Raw genomic sequence first — 19,575 nt, 5'->3', positions numbered from 1 at the left:
TTGTTGTCGCTGGCAGCTGCTTTACTCCGATCACATCTGCCAGCAAGCATAACTACCTTTTGTATCTGTAGCATGTCTGTCAATGTACCTGTATTTTTAGGCTTTTTTTTTTTTTTTTTTGCTTTTTCTAATGTTTTTTTCGATATTCAATGCTCTGTATCTTTGTAGACAAAATAAGACAGATAAACTGAAACTCCTACAGAAACCTAACCCTAAATGTTGCAACATCCACTTTTTGCAGATTTGTAGTTTAATGTTTGAATTCGCTGGCAACAATGACATTTATCAAAGTCAAAAAGTTTGAACTATCAAAGCTTTACAGATATTCGTACGGCTGGATAAACGTCACTGACCGTGATGTGTTGTCTTGAATTCACTTTGTACACAGTGACTCTGCGTTTGTGTGTTTGCGTGTACTTGTGTGTGTATGTGTGGTTTGTGCGTGTGCGGAAGCCTGCAGGCCTTTTGGCACTTTTCTCCTAAATAACAATAGAGTGAAGGTGTCTGAAGCACATGATGACATCCAGAGGAATGGGTGGACTCAGGTGATTTCCATCCAAACGCAGGTACCTGAGACAAAACAAAACAACAACAAAAAAAACACACACAAAAAAAACAGGAAATTTACGTGCCATCACAATGTCTCTGGGTTTTCAAAACACTTTAGGTGCTGATGCAATTCCTTTGTTTCTGTGGAACTGTGCCAATTCATGTTGTTGAGTGCCAAGATGTGACATAATGTGCCGTACCTTAGCCTGGGCACCACGCTGTGATCACTCAGGTCGGCATGCAGGCTGTAAGGGCAGAGCTGGGTGCCATTAATGCCTGTTAGGAAAACAAGGTTGTGAATATCCAGCAGTCAGCTTAGTTTAGTGGTGATTGTTAATAGTACAAATGATGGTAATTTATTTAACAATTTTAAAGACAGAGTCCAAAGTGCTTTAAAACCAGGGAAAGACATAACTCAGTAAAAAAGACAAATGGCATCAGGAAACACCGCAGGAATAGGGGAAATAGGGATAAATAAATTACAGACAAGACAAGAAGACGGCACTAATTAGAGGCAAATATTATGGAACACGTCACATGAGGATTAACTTCTGAAGGATGACTTAAAAAATATTATTGCCTCTGGAAGCTTGGAGTAAAGCTCTGCTGCCCTGTCAGCAAAAACTTGCTGAGCTTTAGTCTAAACAAAAACAAAGCCATGAGAGAGTTTTTCTTTAAAAAAAAAAGAAAGAAAGAAAAGAAAAAAGAAAAAGAAAGAAAAAGAATTTATAAAATTAAAACAGGCCTACTGTGGCTACCTCAGATTCAGTAGTAAGAAAAGTAAATGAACCCTTTAGAACAGGCATGGGCAAACTACGGTCCCCGGGCCACATACGGCCCGTTGGGCTTTTCAATCCGGCCGCGAAATAATTTTGTCAATATTAGAATTGACGAATTACAGTGAATACCACATTCATTTGGCCTTCCCCTGCAGTACCCGAAGTTTCTGTTGTCTCCACTAGATGGCGCGCTCCAGACACAAGTGATATTTATTGGTTTATTTTCTCTTCTACTTTGCAACTGCATTAAGCCCTGCCATAACAATGAGTGGATTAACGAAAAGAAAAGTCGATAGTGTGTGTCGAGTGTTTCGGAAAGAGTGGACTACTAAATATTTTTTCGCTGAAGTCCGTTCAAAGGCTGTTTGTCTTATTTGCAGTGAAACCGTTGCGGTTTTTAAAGAATACAATATCAGCTGGCATTTTTCCACGAAGCATGCTAACTACGCTAGCAACCAGTCAGCCAAGAACGGACAGCTACGGTCAGAGGCTGGCAGCCAGTTTACACACTCAGCAAAATACGTTTTTTTCTGCAAAATACGATTCAAGAGTCAAGCCCGAAGGCAAGTTATTTGCCAGCATTCAAAATAGCAAAGGCTAGCAAGCCTTTCTCCGAAGGGGAGTTTTTGAAAGAATGCATGGTAGAGACAGCAGGTCTCCTGTTTCCAGAGAGCAAAAACAAATTTGAAAAAATTAGTTTATCACAGGACAGTTACTCTCTGTGTTGAAGTAATGGACGAAGACTTAGCCAGCTCACTGAACGAAAAAGTGGTTTGCAGTGGACAAAAGTAATGACATAAAGGCCACTGCTGAGCTTTTAATTTTTATTAGAGGGATTAATCAACATTTTGAGAAAACGGAGGAATTTTTGACCATGGAATCCATGAAGGGGAAAACACATGAAGAGGACTGTAGGACAGGAAGTCTGGGTCATCCAGAGGATGAAGCTGCTGTGGCATAAACTTTCCAATGTCACCACGGATGGATCACCAAACTCTACAGGAAAAAACGTCGGGCTGCTGAAAAGAATCCAGGATAAGGTGAAGGAGGAAACCTCTGAGCTGGATGTGATTTTCCTACACTGCATAATCCACCAGGAAGCGCTCTGTAAGTCTGTTTGGCATCTTGATCCTGTCATGAAGCTAGTCGTAAAATTTGTTTACTTTATAGGAGTGAGAGGGCTTCAGCATCGTCAGTTCATTAAGTTTCTTGAAGAAACTGATGTTGATCACCAGGACTTGCTTTACCACTCTCATGTCCGCTGGTTAAGTTTGGGGAAAGTATCTCAGCGAGTGTGGGAGCTCAAAGGCGAGATTAGCTCATTTTTGAAGTTAATTGGGAAAACCAATGATTTTCCTGAGCTGTGCCACAGAGTGGCTGTGATTTTGCTTTTGCCGTGGATGTACTGATGCACATGAATGAGCTGAACGTGAAGCTGCAAAGGAAAGATCAATTTGTGCACGAAATGTACACAAATGTGACAGCCTTCAAAGCCAAACTGACTTTATTCTCAAGACAAATGTCAAAAAAATCCTTCGCTCATTTTCCTACACTGGCGACGCTGACAGAGGCCAGTCGACGTGATGAAATACACTGCTCAAAAAAAGTTAAGGAATACTTTGAAAATACATCATATTTCAATACGGGGAAAAAACAAACTGGATATTAGCATTGATATGGACTGGATAATGTGTTAGGAATGAAAAGTGCCACATTGTTTGATGGGAATGAAAATTATCAACTAAATTCAAGACACCCCAAAATCAAAGTGAAAAACTGATGTGGCAGGCTAGTCCATCTTGCTGAAATTCCTTGACAGCAACTCAAAATGGTATTCAGTAGTTTGTATGGCCTCCATGTACTTGTATGCATGACTGACGATGCTGGGACAAGCTCTGAATGAGACGACAGATGGGGTCCTGGGGTATCTCCTCCCAGAACTGGACCAGGGCATCGCTGAGCTCCTGGACAATCTGAGGAGCAACCTGATGGTGTCAGATGGAACAAAACATAATGTTCCAAAGGTGTTCTATTGGATTCAGGTCAGGTGAGCATGGGGGCCAGCTAATGGTATCAGTTCCTTCATCCTCCAGGAACTGCATAAGTTCTCTAACCACATAAGACTGGGCATTGTCGTGCACCTGCTCTCATCTGTGAAAAGCACAGGGCACCAGTGGTGGACTTGCAAATTCCTGTGTTCTATGGCAAATGCCAGCCGAGCTCCACGGTGCCGGTCAGCGAGCACAGCGGGCACTAGAGGACGGTGGGCCCTCAGACCACTCTCATTACATCTCTTTCTGATTGTTTGATCAGAGACATTCACACCAGTGGTCTGCTGGAGGTCATTTTGTAGAGCTATTGCAGTGCTCATCCTGTTCCTCCATGCACAAAGGAGCAGATACCTGTCCTGCTGATGGGTTGAGGACCTTCGACAGCCCTGTCAAGCTCTCCCAGACTAACTGCCTGTCTCCTGGAATCTCCTCCATGTGCTTGAGAATGTGCTGGGAGACACAGCAAACCTTCTGGCAATGGCACGCATTGATGTGCCATCCTGGAGGAGTTGGACTGTCTGTGGAACCTCTGTAGGGTCCAGGTATCGCCTCATGCTACCAGAAGTGACACTTACCCTAGACAAATGCAAACTAGTGAAAAACAGTCTGAAAAAATTAGGAAGGAAAAAAATGTCACCTGTAAACTCATTCCTGTTTGGGGGTTGTCTCATTGTTACCCCTCTAGTGCATCTGTTGTTAATTTTATGAACACCAAAGCAGCTGAAACTGACTAAAGAGCCCCTCAGTTACTTACTTGAACAGATCAGTATCCCACATGTTTCACTGATTTGATGCAATACTTAGATTAAAAAGTGTTCCTTTAATTTTTTTGAGCAGTGTATATAGAATCACTCGACGACCTACATGGAGAATTCTGCCATGGGTTCTCTGATTTTGAAGAAACTGACAAGCCACTTCAGCTGGTATCATGTCCCTTGTCACAAGACCCAGAAACGACACCTCAGGAGTTGCAGTTGGAACTGATCAATCTTCAAAGTGACTCGGTCTTAAAGGAGAAGTTCAGCTCCCTTAAGCTGAATGACTTTTAGGCTTCACTAAGTGAAGCCAAGTTTCCAAACATTCAGAAGATGGCACAGAGGACGCTGGTGTTGTTCGGATCTACCTACGTATGTGAGCAGACGTTTAGCGTGATGAACATCAACAAAGCACACCACAGATCCCAGTTAAGAGGTGAAGAAGCTTGTACAGGCAGGCTGGAACGGCTGGAGAAAAGTGTCAGGTGTGATGTGTGACAGAAGAGTTTCAGCTAAAATGAAAGGAAAGTTTACAAAACTGTGGTGAGACCAGCCATGTTGTTTGGTCTGGAGACAGTGTCCCTGAAGAAAAGACAGGAGGCAGAGCTGGAGGTAGCAGAACTGAAGATGCTGAGGTTCTCTTTGGGAGTGACCAGGATGGATAGGATCAGGAATGAGTACATCAGAGGGACCACACATGTTAGAGGCTTTGAAGATAAAGTCAGAGAGGCCAGACTGAGATGGTTCGGACATGTCCAGAGGAGAGAGAGTGAATATATTGGTAGAAGGATGCTGAGTTTCCCATTGCCAGGCAGGAGACCTAGAGGAAGACCAAAGAGGAGGTTTATGGATGTGGTTAAAGAGGACATGAAGGTAGTAGGTGTGAGAGAAGAGGATGCAGCAGACAGGGTTAGATGGAGGCAATTGATTTGCTGTGGCGACCCCTGAAGGGAAAAGCCGAAAGGAAAAGAAGAAGAATCACAATTAACTGAAGAGAAGATATAAAATGAGTGACTGAATAACTATTCACCCCTTTTAAAGTGGCTCACTTAATTCAACAATCTTGCACCCAGTTGGTGCTAGAAGACACACAGTTACTAAAACAAAGATTATCTGAGCGCAGTGAATGGGTCTCAAGGTATTGCAGTATAAAGACGCCTGTATCTGGAAAGTTTAGTCAGTGTTCTTCAATATAACTGCACCATGAAGACAAAAGAACACTCCAAACAAGTCCGTGAAAAAGTTATTGAAAAGCAAAATTGCAGTGTCCAGATGTGCACGGCTGATTGAGAGCTATCCACACAGACTTAATGCTAATTGGCCAAAGGTGCAGTTATTAAATACTGACTTTAAGGGAGTGAATAGAATCACTTATTTTATGTTTCATATTTTTAATTAATTTGCATCATTTTGTAAAAATGTGGTTTCATTTTGACATTAAAGAGTCTTAAATTCTTGTACAAAAAGCCCAATTACATTGACTGTGATTCAGTGTCAAAAAGTAATAAAAGCCCAAACTACCATGGGGGTGAATATTTTATGGGCCCTGTTTATGAATCACTGCTTTAATGACACCAATAAAGCCTAGAATGAGTCAGGAGTCAGCAAACAATTCATTCAGTGAATCCAGATTGCAAATCTGGGTGAGAGCTGCTCTGACTTTTGCTATAATTCCCTTTTTACAACCCGCATACCTCACAAAAATAAACCTCTGAAGGCTTTTGATCAAGAATTTTTGAACTTCACGAAGCTGAAGAATCTCACACTGTAATCTCAAATACTGTAGCTTTGATGTTCATCACTTCACAGTCAGGCAAACTGTCTAAATCTACTGTCGCTACTCTCCCTAAATGTAGGCGTCCAGCTAAAATGTTTCCAAAAGCAAAATGCAGATGAGTCTGTGAGATGACTTACTCTCAATGCTGTTGTGGTTGAGGTGCAGGTGCTCCAGATGACCGTTGAAGAGGGGAACCGAGGCGAGCTGGTTGTGGGCCAACTGCAGGTCCAGCAGGGTGGACACGTTGAACACAGCTTTGGGAACTCCTTTGTCACTCAGCTGGTTGTAGTTCAGCCTCACAAACGCCAGGTGAGTGAAACCTCCGAAGTAGTCTCTGAAAAGACAAGAACACCAACTGTGAAAACTCGCATCCAGCCATCCATCTACTGTGAGACATCGTGTGCACTGTATACTTGCTTTGGAATGTCATCTATACGGTTCTTATCCAGGAAAAGCTGTATGAGGTTGCTTGGTACGCCTGCAGGCATCTTCTTCAGAGTATTACGAGCCAGATTGAGCTGCATGAGGCTCTTCAGGTCCTTAAATGTGCTCTTTCCTATGTCACTGTCACTCAACTGAAAGTAAAGACAGACAGCACTCACTCATATTTGCTGCAGAAAATGTGAAAGATAGTTGATTGTTTTGCTGAAATAGTGCAGTGTAGGAACTGTTTGAGGACCACCTGGTTGTTGTACAGGTCGAGCAGAGTCAGATTTACTAGCTTGTTAAAGGCTCCTGCAGGGATCTTTGAAATGCGATTCCTTCCAAGGCGAAGCTGCTCTAGACTCGCTGGAAGGCCTGAAGGGACTTCATTTAGCTGGTTTTTCTGTGCGTAGAGATACAGCAGTGCTGGGATCTTCTCAAATACCTGCACAAGAGATAGACACAGAAAAAAACGCTTTAAAATGGCGTTTCAAAATCATGACTATTATTAGAGGAAACTCTCTGACCTGTTTATCTATTCGGTGGATGCGGTTGTTTGCCAGATTGACCCAGCGGACTTCGGTGGCGTTGTTGAACGGTTCCGCTGTTACCTCTGAGATGTAGTTGTTCTGCAGGTACAAATAGTGAGTTCTGGATGGGATGACTGGGATCACACGGATGTTCCGGTTCTCACAGTTGAGAGAATTGGGATAGCTTGGGGAGCATGTACACTCTCTGGGACAGTCGGGGTAGATGGAGGGTGGGCCCAGGATGGGCGGGGGGAAGTCTGTGGGCTCCTGGGGCTCTGGCTGTGCTGGTATGGCAGGCTGGGGGACAGAAGGCCTTCTGGTGATAGGTGGCCGCCTGCTGGGTTTTGGCTTCTTTGGCTTTCTCTGGGTGGCTACTGCTCCGATTAGGAGGAACAGAGCCAATGCAGAGAAGAGTCCCGCACCAGCCTTCATTGTCCTGCAGTGGAAATGGAAGTTGTTGTTTTGTATTTCCTTTACAGTATGTAGAGTACAGTTATGTGGGTAGGCTGAAAGAGAAAGTTTGAAAGCTAAAGTACATCAGTCCCCTGAGAGTTTCTCTCTCCGTGTGGGTGTGATGACTCATGTGTGTACAAACCTTTAATCGTCTCCCCGAGGCTCAGTGCTGTCCAAGATGGTCATCTCATCTTTGATAGTGCTGAAAATTTTCAGTGAGCAACTGTTTGTGTTTGCTTTTGGACTTTTTTTTATTTTTGAAGGGAGCGTGGGAATATTTCTGGCACAAGTCAAAAGCCGAAGGCAAACATGAAACAAGTTTCACTGGCATCTTAACAATGAAAACACTGAGTCTGTATAGTCATATACCCAAACATTCAGCAGTCTGCCATGCCAAGTATACTCTTGTTTCAACTTCAAAAATGTGCAAAAACAAGATATTTATGACTTCAGTGTCTTGCTGAGCTGAAAATAATTTAAATGTGCACCCTGAGAGAGCAGTCCAAGCTTTTATATGAACTTTCCAGTGTCCTGCAGTGTTTCTATAAGTATGAACAAGTATCTGTTATGACAAGTAGAATAAGGCTTACGAATCTCATAACGTCAAAGTGACAGAAACTGATTACCTCCTCCAGTTGGAACTAATACTTAGTTTAATTTGATTGCATTGTAGAAGAGAGGGGGTGAATGGTGATACAGGAAATTAGTACTTATGAATGAGAGGGAAGAAAAACTTTAGGATAAAGGCTCTATTGTGAGCACTGGTCCAGAGTGAGAGCTGTGGGAGAAAACTACAGGTCTGGAAGGTTAATGCACTTTGATGCAGGAGGCCCAGTGGAAACTGTACTAAACCCCAAACAAACTCTGCTGGAACAAATACGTATCTTAAAATTCTTTACGTCTGTGTTTTAAGTTTGCATATTACATAGGAATGAGCTTATGTTGTTTGCAGAGTTGCTTTCATGAAGGAATTCTTCTTTTCATATTGTAGCACAGGGCTGCACAGTGGTGTAGTGGTTAGCACTTTTGCCTTGCAGCAAGAAGATCTGTGGTTCAAATCCCGCCCTGGGATCTTTCTGCATGGAGTCTTCATGTTCTCCCTGTGCATGCGTGGGTTTTCTCTGGGCACTCCGGCTTCCTCCCACAGTCTAAAAATATGCTGAGGTTAATTGATCACTCTAAATTGCCTGTAGGTGTGAGTGTGACTGTTTGTCTATATGTGTAGCCCTGTGACAGACTGGCGACCTGTCCAGGGTGTCCCCTGCCTTTTCCCGAGTCAGCTGGGATAGGCTCCAGCACCCCCGTGACCCTAGTGAGGATAATGCAGTGTATAGAGAGTGGATGGATGTTGTAGCACATTAATTGTATACAGACTCATCTGAGACACACCCAGGAGTTTTCATTCCAGCAGGAGAGCAGAGGGGAGGAGATTTTAGGTGTGTACTCGTGACTTCTGAATATATCCAACAGATGTGAAAGGCTTAAAGTGGCTTCACTGTGTGAATGATGTAAAGACCTCCCTCACACAGAGGCAGTTGTATTCACCCTTCAGCTAAGATAAATTCATTTTTCAAAGTGCAATGATCCTCTTAGGCCATGCTGACTGCATCTCATAACTCCTGAAGCATTTCTTCTCACTGTGCATCATCAGTTTAAACAAACTCTAAATGATCACCACACAGTTTTCCAAATACACAATCCCTCAGTATCAAGGCACTATTAGTTTCCGATCACGCTGCTTTGGTTCGGAAAGCTCGATAAACATCACATGTAAGTCTGAGGGCAGGAATGAGACTGAGGGCCGGAATCTGTTATGCCTGACAAAACATATTTGAACTTTTCTCTGATGGTGCTGCCTGGCACTGCTTTTCGTTTTCACTCGCAGCACGTCACTCAAAAACAGCACCAGCTCTCCTCCTGCCCCTCATGCTCCAGCCATGACCAGAAGTCTGGCGAACTACTGAAGAATCAGTGTTGGAGCCAACTGACAAAGGTTTGTTATTTGGGACCTCAATAAGTTAATGTGATACACATCAGTATGAGAACTACACTCATGGCAGCCAGTCAGAGACACTATGACAAACTATCTTATCATACAAGGACTGGATTAAATTATCCTTATCTGGTAGGTTTTTCTGTCTTTAATTGACTTTTTAAAAGACAATATATTATGTCATTTAATTAAATCTTCATTTTAATACACCAGACAGCTTTCAATCATATGAAACCACATTGGCAAAATCCACATGAGGACCATATGATGTGACTAAATGGACCAACTAAGTGGTGGATTATGTTCTTAACTCCTGTTTACTGGGTCCACAGTGCATTTTTACTTTCATCTGTTCAGTTGTCTTCTGTAATTAAAGTGTGACATTAACTAAATAGACAACATATGATATCTTTTGTTCTTATTAAATATGTATTCTTTGTGTTCTTTGACATCAAAAACCAAAATATTTATTTCCACAGAGCAACTGATGGTCTCTCCAGCTGCAGTTATTAAACTAAAGTTCAGATATTTTGAAATTTTAGAACTGTGAGATACTAGTCAAAAGTAATGGTATTAGTAATTCATATCTTCTGTCATCATCAGAGCTGCATGTATTAGACTGTTGTTTATACTGATGTGCATCTGGAGATTATAAAAAAATCAGGATTTTCATTTTTTTAGTGGCATGCAATTAAATAGCACTCATTGTCATCACAAAGTCCCTGATGATGAGTTCTTTCCAATCTTTTTTTTTTCCATTTTGTTTTGGCAGAACAGCCACTGTCATTCCTTTAACCAAAAATCATCACCAGTGTTTTGTTAAACCACACAAGTCCTCACGTCATACGCAGCAGAATTCATTGAACTGACCCAGATATCTGAAAATATCTGTGATATCATATCCTACCTCCTGGATCACAGATTGGATCTGTTTCTATGGTGACTCCATATAGATGAGCAGTAAAGACGGAAGAAAATACACTGGAAAATGTAACAGAGAGAAGAAGCAGAAGTTTACACTGTTGTGCAGACTCCAGGACTCTGTTCTTCTGTCTGACCTGAACACTGTCATCCTGCTTCTTTGTATGGCTCATCAGCCAACTCAACCAAGATTGATTGCTGTTTTCCTTTTAACATTCTTCTCATGCTGCAAAGATGATCTTTTTGAACCTCACTTACAATTTAGAGAAGAGAACAAACATGCGTGTCTGACAAGTTCCCAGAATATTCCTTCTCATCTTTATTTTGACTTTTGGTTAACACCCATCTTGGAGCAGCATCTGAACTCACTGCAGGGTAAATAGAGCAGAAAATCCTGTCAGTGATCACTTTGAAAACCTTGAGGATCCATCTGATTGCACCAGCCAAAGGGAGCAATATGTGTTTTTCAGAAGCACAGCTGAAGCTCCTCCACATTCTCATTTTATTGGAGTAGCAGCTCTCTTCACTCAGTGATGAAAAAAACCCTGGCTGAAATCAAGGTGAGCGTGAAGGAGCAGCAGAAAGCAGCAGAGTCGGTGTGCGGCAGCTCCACGGAGGACAGAGTACCACTTTGTGTGGCAGCACGTTTCTATAGAAACACACCGGCATGGCTCAGCTGCCTGTGCCAGGATTCCCCCTTCAGTCCACAAATACATCCCTCTTTCCTCTCTCTGCTTCTCTGTTTGACTCAAGCGCACTCCTGGCTGCATTCTTATCTTATTGATCACGTTCCATCAAAAGCAGCCCCACTGGAGAAAACAAATAAAGTTTCTTACCTGCCTCTGGTACCTGCCCTCTTCTGTCAAGTCACAAGTTTTCTGTCTTTCTTCTCTCTGCCTCTCTCACTCTTTTCCTTCCCCTCTCTCCCTCTCTCTCTTCCTCTGTTTCTCTCCGTCCCTAACCCTCCCTCCCTCCCTCTCCCTCCCTCTCTCTCTCTTTGGTGGACAAGCCTGCCTGTTGGGTTTGTTCCCTGGCTTCTTTCCCTCTGAAGGTCACAGTGGTTCTTTCTCCCCCTCTGCTCGGCAACGGGCCAGAGAGATTTAATCTTAATTCCTTCTGGAAGACCGCAGTCTCTTTCATGTGTTTAAACTGCATCTCAGTTTATTATTATTTTGTTTTGCCACACCGATGGATGAGAGTGTCTGTATCATGAAAAAAAAGGCAATAAAACAAGGGTACTTTGGACACGTTTGCATATTTGTGTGTAAGTGCACAAGCATGTGTTTCTATGTCAGAGGTCTTTGAGAAATTCAGTGAACACTGGACTTCTGTTAGGGAAAGACCAGCTGTTATTGCATCTCTTCTCTGTCTCCCACCCACTCCGCCATTGTTTAGATGGCTGTACACGGATCCAGTCATGTGCTTTTCATTAGCAGCATCTCTCCACTGACTCCATGGCATCTTTTCTGTGTCAGTTGGACGTCCAGGAGGATTTTTTCCCTCTCTAGTATAAGTAAACTGAAGCAGCCTGATTACTGAGGTCCAGCTGAGGCCCTGGTTGTTGTGGTGGGGCTCTCAGGAAGTGGGACTGGGTGGCATTGGGATTAACAAAGTGTACAGCCTCTGTGTATGTGTATGTGTGTGCTTATATGTCACTGGGGGTTAGGAGGTGGACATGTGTTTGCTGCCCTGAATTCCTGCTTGGTGAGCTGCAGCCACACGATAATGAGGCGAACATATGTGGGGATCAGTCTCTAACACACATGTACACACACACACACATCTCCTTCTAGTCTTCTCCCTACTGCACCGCTGGGCCCAAACATCTGGATCAGACCGGTCCACACTCAGTAAGAAAAGGAAACTGGAACAAATAGGACACAAAAAACAGCAAAAAAAAGAGTAAATGTAACAACAAATACGTCAGTTTTTGGGTGGGTGCTTCTCCCCTTTAGTTTCTCTGCTACTAGTTAAAAGAGTGTTCATGAAAGCTACTTAATGACTCAGCTCCTGTGATTAACAGCAGCGACCTCATTTCTGTGTAAAAGTTTTTATTTTGTGCCGTTTTCAGGGATGACATCATTTTGAAATAGTCTTTAAAAGAATATTTCATGATTTGGGTCAGTGTTTCATGAATCGTGCTCATAATATCATCAGAAATAATTCAAAACAGTAAGCAAGAAGTTTAAGTTGAAGTCACTGGAAATTAAATCAGGGTCATTTTCTCAGTGGTGGTCTGCCACTAATTATTGGTATCCTGCTACTGTTTGGCTCTGGACTGACACTAAATGTGACAGGACCGGTCTGTGGCTGCTGCATCTCTGTCCAGAGGTGGAAGATGCTTTAAAAGGACAAGATGAGGGGCGCTCGTGAGCCAGCCATGGCGTAAGACCTCTTTTTCAGAGCTCCTGCAGATTTTTCAACATTCCTTATTAAACAGCCTATTTCCCTAGAAGACTAATCGAAAAATTCACTAAAGCTGTTATGAAAACTTGAGAGGTTACACTACTCAACTAATTTTAACCTGAATGGTGGAAAAACTTCAAAAATACAAGTACGGTGGTGGTTCTACCCGGCCTGCAAGAACCGCGAAGCAGCGTGTACCAGACGATCCCGACACACCCTCTCTGATCCAGGCTCAAGACACAGGTATGACCGCTGAAGAAATGAAAAACGATATACTCTCATCTTTGAAGGGAGAAATTTCAAAAATCATAAGAGAAGAGCTAAAAAATGCATTAACAGAGGACTTCGATGCCTTGAAAGCTGAATTAAAAGCAGTCCGTTCAGAGATTATGAGTAATAAAACTGCAATCCGAGCTGAAATTACGGACATGCAGACGGACATTCAGGAGATGAAAGACGGATTATCAACATGGTCTGACAACACGGCTTCATTACAAACTACAATAACCAGCCTACAGACCCAAGTAAAAACTCTAACGGACCGATGTGAGGGCCTGGAGGGGCGAATGAGACGCGGCAACATCCGCATCGTCGGTATCGACGAGCAGCCAGATTCCAGCTCCCCTACAGCGGTGGCTAAAGTTATCAGAGAAGTCCTAGCCATGAACCGGGACATAAAAATTGACCGCTCTCATCGCACCCCCACGCCTACGAGACCGGGAGACCGAGAGAGGCCCCGGGTGATCATCGCGAAATTACACTACAACGGAGACGCCGCGGAGATCCTGAGGCGGGCCCGGGACCGAGCCCCACTGTTGTATCATGGAAAACGGATCGCCATATTCCCCGACTATACCGCCAGCGTTGCCAAAGCCAGAGCTGCGTTCGCGGATATAAGGAAGACTCTGCGAGGACGAAGAGGAGTCCGCTACGGCTTGCTGTACCCTGCTAAACTCCGTATTTCACACAAAGATGAGGTCAAAGAGTTTGTAGATCCCAAGAAAGCCATGAAATACGTGCAGGAGATAGTTGTTCCCTCTACAGAGCCTGAGGACTAAGTGTATCCTTCCTTATCCTTACTATGTACAGTAGTGAAAACTGCTGATTACAATATCTGACTCTTACTCCCTTATATTCATTGGTTATATTTACTTTTCTTAAAAAAGGGATGTTTATGCCGAATAGACCTTAAACACGTTGCTGATAGTAAAGTATAATTATGTACGCTGAGCTTACTTCGTAGTTGCCTCTGTTGTTTAACATTCTGGGGTTTTGCTTATCTATTTCTTGCTACCCTCGAACAAAAGGCTGTCTTAATTTTCATAACCACCTATGATTGCAGGGGCCTGAATGATGGACACTCTATTTTACTGAAACACCCCTAAGCACAGTCAATTCTATATTAGACTGTGCACTTTCGCTGCTTAATTCTAGTAGCCAGGGACTAAGTCCCATTGTTCTACTATAAATGTTAGGTAGTTATGGTCCTAACTGTTGTTTTATGTCTCACGCTCTGATTCTCTTGTTCTTAGAGGATTCACTAGGAATCAATGTCAAACTTAGTTCCTTCAGTGCCAGTTTTTGTTTTTTCTTTTTATTTCCCACTCTCTCTGGTTTATTCGCTCTCCTGTCGCCACTCCACAGGTTCCACATGATTCCCAGGCCTCTTCCATTGTCGGTTTGCCTCCGCTTTCCATCTTACATCCCCAGCCCTCAGTTTAAAAGTATTAACCATTTACCGTAAGTAATGAACACGCTAAAATTGGTCAGCTATAATGTCAGGGGTCTTCATAGTCCAATCAAGAAAAAAAAAATTCTACGGCAACTAAAACAAATTAATTGCCAAATAGCATTCCTTCAGGAAACCCACTTATCAGATAAGGAACATGAAAAGTTAACAAAGTCATGGGCAGATAAAGTATACTTCTCTTCACACCAGTCAGGAAAAAGGAGGGGTGTAGCCATACTTATCCACAGACAAATTAATTTTATCCAAACGCTGGTGCATAAGGATAAGGAGGGAAGATACATCTTAATTAACGGTTTATTAGATGGTATAGAAGTATCTTTTATAAATGTGTATGCACCAAACGAGGACGATCCTGAATTCATTAAGAGACTGTTTAGTGAACTTATATTGTTTAGTACGGGCCTACTGCTGATGGGAGGAGACCTTAACTGTGTAATGTCACACCAAATGGACAAACAGCCTCCCTCTAAAACTTCCCTCTCTAAAATGAGCAGAATGCTCAAATGCCAGAGTTTAGAAGCAGGGCTTGTAGATATATGGAGAACCAAGTTTCCAAGAGGTAAAGACTTTACTTTCTATTCAAGCAGGCACTTAACATACTCAAGGATAGATTATTTTTTTACTCCTAAGGCTCAGTTACATAGGATAGAGAATATCGAGATACTCCCTATAACTATCTCGGACCATGCCCCAGTGGTTTTAAAATGGGATGTTGGCTATACACAAACCTCAAAAAATTGGAGACTGAATACGTCCCTCCTTAATGATGAAAAATTTATTTCCTTTATAACAACAGAGTTCAATCAATATCTGGACATTAACACTACAACTGAAACATCCCCTCTAATGCTGTGGGACTGTGCTAAAGCCTATATTAGAGGATGTATCATTTCATTCACCAGTGCTAGAAAAAGACAGAAGGAAGCTAAACAAAAAGAACTGGAAGACAAAATAAAAGAGTTAGAAAGTAAACACAAACAAACTATATCTCCTGCCCTCATAAATAAGCTAAACACAATTCGTAGAGAACTCAATAACTTACTATCAGACAAGATAGAGGGTAACCTAAGGTTTACCAATCAAAAGTATTATGAAGATGGGAATAGAGCCAGTAGACTGTTAGCATTTAGGCTGAGAAAGCAGCAATCCTCTAACACAGTACAGAAAATAAAAGCACAAGACACATTCGTCACAAAACCAAAGAAAATAGCAAATGCCTTTGCAGATTACTACAAATCCTTGTATAAGAACTCAGATACCTGTACAAATGACATTGAACTAGCAAACTTTCTTAAGCATATAAAACTGACCGAACTACCTGAGGAAGAAGCTAAGAAACTGGATGAGCCAATTACAACACAAGAGATCACACAGGTGATCTCATCACTCAAGAATAATAAGAGCCCAGGACCAGACGGTTACACAAATGAGTTTTACAAATCTTTTAAAGACCTATTGACCCCCTTACTCCTAAAAGCATATCATTATGCATTAGAATCGAAAACTATGGCCCCATCTTGGACAGAAGCAACAATTGTAGTGATACATAAAGAGGGTAAAGACCCAACTGAGTGCCAGTCCTATAGACCAATATCAATGTTGAATGGCGATTTACGCATACTAACCGCAATTTTAGCAAGAAGGGTTAATCAAATAATCACACAAATTATCCATCCTGACCAAACTGGATTTATAAAAGGGAGACACTATGAAGACAACCTAAGGCGCTTATTAAACATATTGTCATATCTAAAAGATAACAAATCAAAATCAGTGATTATATCTCTAGATGCACAAAAAGCATTTGACCGAGTGTCATGGCAGTTCTTAATTCAAACTCTAAAACGGTATAAATTCGGTCAAAATTTTGTCAGCTGGATTCAGACCATCTATTCATCCCCCAAGGCTTCGGTTCGAGTCAATGGCCATGGATCAGAGAAATTCTTATTAGAAAGAGGGTGTCGGCAAGGCTGCCCTCTATCACCCCTACTGTTCGCTATCAGTATCGAGCCATTGGCCCAGCTTATCAGAGACAATGATTACATCAAGGGAATTGTAGTAGACAAAGAGGAGCACAAGCTATCATTGTATGCTGACGATGTACTATTATACTTGTCAGAACCCATATCAACCATAACACATCTTATGAACCTGATCTCTGAATTTGGATATCACTCGGGATATAAGGTAAACGTTGATAAAACCCAGGCAATTGATGTCAATGAAAATATTCCACAAAACATTAAATCACAATGGAGATTCAGATGGCCTAGAGAAGGCATCAAATACCTAGGCATATATATCACCCCTTCTCTACAAAAGTTGTATGATGCAAACTATATTAAAATTATCAGACACATCAACAATGATTTAGAACGTTGGACGTCACTTCCTCTTTCTCTCCTCGGCCGCATCGAATGTATTCGCATGAATGTTCTACCCAGACTATTATATTTATTTCAGATGCTACCTATTGAAATCCCAAGAACAACCTTTGAAAATTTGGACAAAATGATCTCAAAATTCATTTGGCAAAATAAGAGACCAAGAATTAAATTTAAAACCTTACAACTCCCGAAATCAGATGGAGGTCTTAAGCTCCCAAACCTGAAATACTATTACTGGGCCTCGCAAATGAAGCCTCTGATATCATGGATTCAGAATGATACAAACACACGCTGGCTTAATATTGAAAAGAATAGGTCTCCAGATCCTTTGGCAACGCTTCCATTTTCGGATGGCCCTGTTAAGGGGCTAGCACAATGGACTATGACTACTCTAAGTGTATGGAGGAAAATAAAGTTAGCTTTTGACCTAGCAAAACTTTCACCATTAGCAAATATTGGATTCATGAAGACCTTCATACCCAACAACTTAGACTCTGGCTTTAGAAATTGGTCAAATCGTAAACTCGTTTATTTGCACCACTTAATTGAGGGCGATAATTTCAAGTCTTTTGAACAATTAAAAAATGACTTCAACCTTGAGAAGACAGACTTCTTTAGATATTTACAACTAAGAACCTTCCTAACAACGCATAAAGAATGGAGAAAAATTATACATCACAGTCTCATAGAAAAGTTCCTAATCGAAATACAACTGGGGAGGCAAGTTAAAAAAATAATTGGTAAACTATATGACATATTTCTATCAATGACCCCACACAACACCCTTCAGATCAAACAGAGGTGGGGGGCGGAGGCAAACAAGGACATTTCACAGGATACTTGGATGGAGGCCTGCATTGAGGCACACTTAGCCACTAATTCAAACACATGGCGGGAATTCAAATGGAAAGTGATAACTAGATTCTTTAGATCGCCAGTAATAACAGCTAAAATGAACCCAGCGTGTTCTAACTCATGCTGGAGAGATTGTGGGTCAGAAACATCGAATCACACTCACGTTTTCTGGTCATGTCCCAAACTGTTCACTTTTTGGAAAGATGTTTTTGACGCTCTCCAGCATGTCTTTCAACAAGATATTCCACAAGATCTGGCAGTTGCAGTGTTAGGGGTAATACCTAACGGTCTGGATGGGAGAGCTAAGAAGTACCTTTTAAACATTTTACTCACGGCAGCGCTGAAGTGTATTACTATCAGATGGATGAAACCGGACCCCCCGACATATAACATCTGGATCCAAAAGGTATGGGACATATATCAAATGGAGCAGATTACCTTTGCACTGAGACTGCAAAAATCTATGTTCAATGAACGATGGAGGCCTGCCTTGTTCCTGCTGATTCAGTGACTCTTACCATCTAAGAATTCCCCTCCACCCCACTATCTACTGTCATGCCTACATGCCATATATACTTATCGTAAAAAGACAATGCTATATTACCAATAATACCTGGGAGTGGACAGCCTAGAGTGAATGCTTATTTATTTATTTATTTATTTTAAGTTAGATAATTATTATTTATCACATTATTTTACTTATTTTATGTACTCTTTGTTTTGTATTTTTTTCTCTGTACTGTTCTGTTCTGTTTAAGTTGACGTTGCTGCGTTGCTTGGCAACTTAAAAAAAAAAAAAAAAAAAGGTTGTAACTTGTATTATATACACTGTACGAATCCCAAGGAATGAGAATAAAAATTAAGTTCAAAAAAAAAAAAAAAAAAAAAGGACAAGATGAGCTGCAAATCAGAAGCTCATGCAATTAGGGAGGCCTCCTGGACATTGAAACTGTTCCAAGAGTATTATTTGGATTCAGTAATGGTAATGCACTTCACTGTCCAACCGATGGTGTAAACACAACATAGTTATGTCACGATTGTTTCTTTTTTGAGGGCTACGTCAGAGTAGAGTGAAAAACTGTGACATAACTGCTTTAGTTCGTTCTTAGAGAGAAGGTCGACAGGTGAACTGAGAAACAGAGTTAAACTTTAGAGACTGAATTTGCTTTGTAGCTTGATCTGCAGAGGTCTAATAGAATCCCCTATGAGTGTCATTTCTGAAATTCCTCAGGAAATTATTTACTATAGAAACCGATAAAATAGAGTCAAAAATACTACAGATTGCAGAAATTTGAGTGACCACGGAGATAGAAGAGAAGATGTAAAGATAAGGTAAATGTATACTACTGAGTCTGTGGATGGATTATTAGGTTGAATTCATCTGTCTGTAACATAGTAAGATATAGTGACTGTTGTTAAGATGACTCCGACAGAAAAGGGGAAACTGTTGATAATGGTAACTACAGCTGAAATTAGAACACAACTGATTCCTCTAACATTTGAATGAACTGAGTTTTATTTTAAACACAAAAAACACAGTATTCATCTATTAAATTGACAGCAAAACCAGGCCAGTCTGATCACCTTTTCTCTTTTTCTTACCTGTTGAAATGTGTCTGTTGTAGCTGAGTTTAATTGTTCATGCTTACCTGAGTTTGGACAGTTTTTATCACTACTATTTCTTCACATCTTCTCTGTCAGATAGTCGGTGCCCTGTGTTTAAAAACATGTAGCATAGTTCCCATCAGAATCTCTGCCTATTGTTCTACAAATTTAGACATCATGCATGTGCTGTACTATATTATTCTTATTGAATTATTCAGAGCTTAAGTGGCTAAACTTTGAGAATAAAACTGTGTGGTTTGGTTTTTGCATGTGGAAACTGAGTCACATGGCCTGTGGAATGCAACTTCTTGGCCTGCAGTGTTCAGATTCATGCAGTCTGG

The 19,575-nt window shown here is 41.5% G+C and overlaps 1 protein-coding gene across 1 annotated transcript; it reads right to left on the bottom strand.

Annotated features, from left to right (window-relative positions):
- Window positions 1–93: 93 nt before the first annotated feature.
- On the bottom strand, window positions 94–11,205 carry prelp (proline/arginine-rich end leucine-rich repeat protein). The gene is made up of 7 exons (XM_022197293.2): window positions 11,068–11,205; window positions 6,862–7,300; window positions 6,594–6,779; window positions 6,329–6,486; window positions 6,049–6,245; window positions 750–825; window positions 94–570 (listed from the first exon to the last, which is right to left on the bottom strand). Exons 2-7 carry the CDS (start codon window positions 7,294–7,296, stop codon window positions 480–482), a joined length of 1,143 nt encoding a protein of 380 aa, XP_022052985.1. The 5' UTR covers window positions 7,297–7,300; window positions 11,068–11,205; the 3' UTR covers window positions 94–479.
- Between the last annotated feature and the right edge of the window lie 8,370 nt (window positions 11,206–19,575).

The sequence above is a fragment of the Acanthochromis polyacanthus genome, chromosome 5 (genome assembly GCF_021347895.1).
Source record: "Acanthochromis polyacanthus isolate Apoly-LR-REF ecotype Palm Island chromosome 5, KAUST_Apoly_ChrSc, whole genome shotgun sequence".
In the NCBI taxonomy this organism is placed as follows: Eukaryota; Metazoa; Chordata; class Actinopteri; family Pomacentridae; genus Acanthochromis; species Acanthochromis polyacanthus.
This window is presented reverse-complemented; position numbering and strand designations above follow the sequence as displayed.

Coding starts and splice junctions, on each gene's coding strand:
- prelp (XM_022197293.2), bottom strand. CDS start 7,296: ATGAAGGCTGGTGCGGGACTCTTCTCTGCATTGGCTCTGTTCCTCCTA. Junction 6,780..6,861: donor TCCACCGAATAGATAAACAG/GTCAGAGAGTTT, acceptor TCTCTTGTGCAG/GTATTTGAGAAGATCCCAGC. Junction 571..749: donor AGCGTGGTGCCCAGGCTAAG/GTACGGCACATT, acceptor GTTTTGTCTCAG/GTACCTGCGTTTGGATGGAA.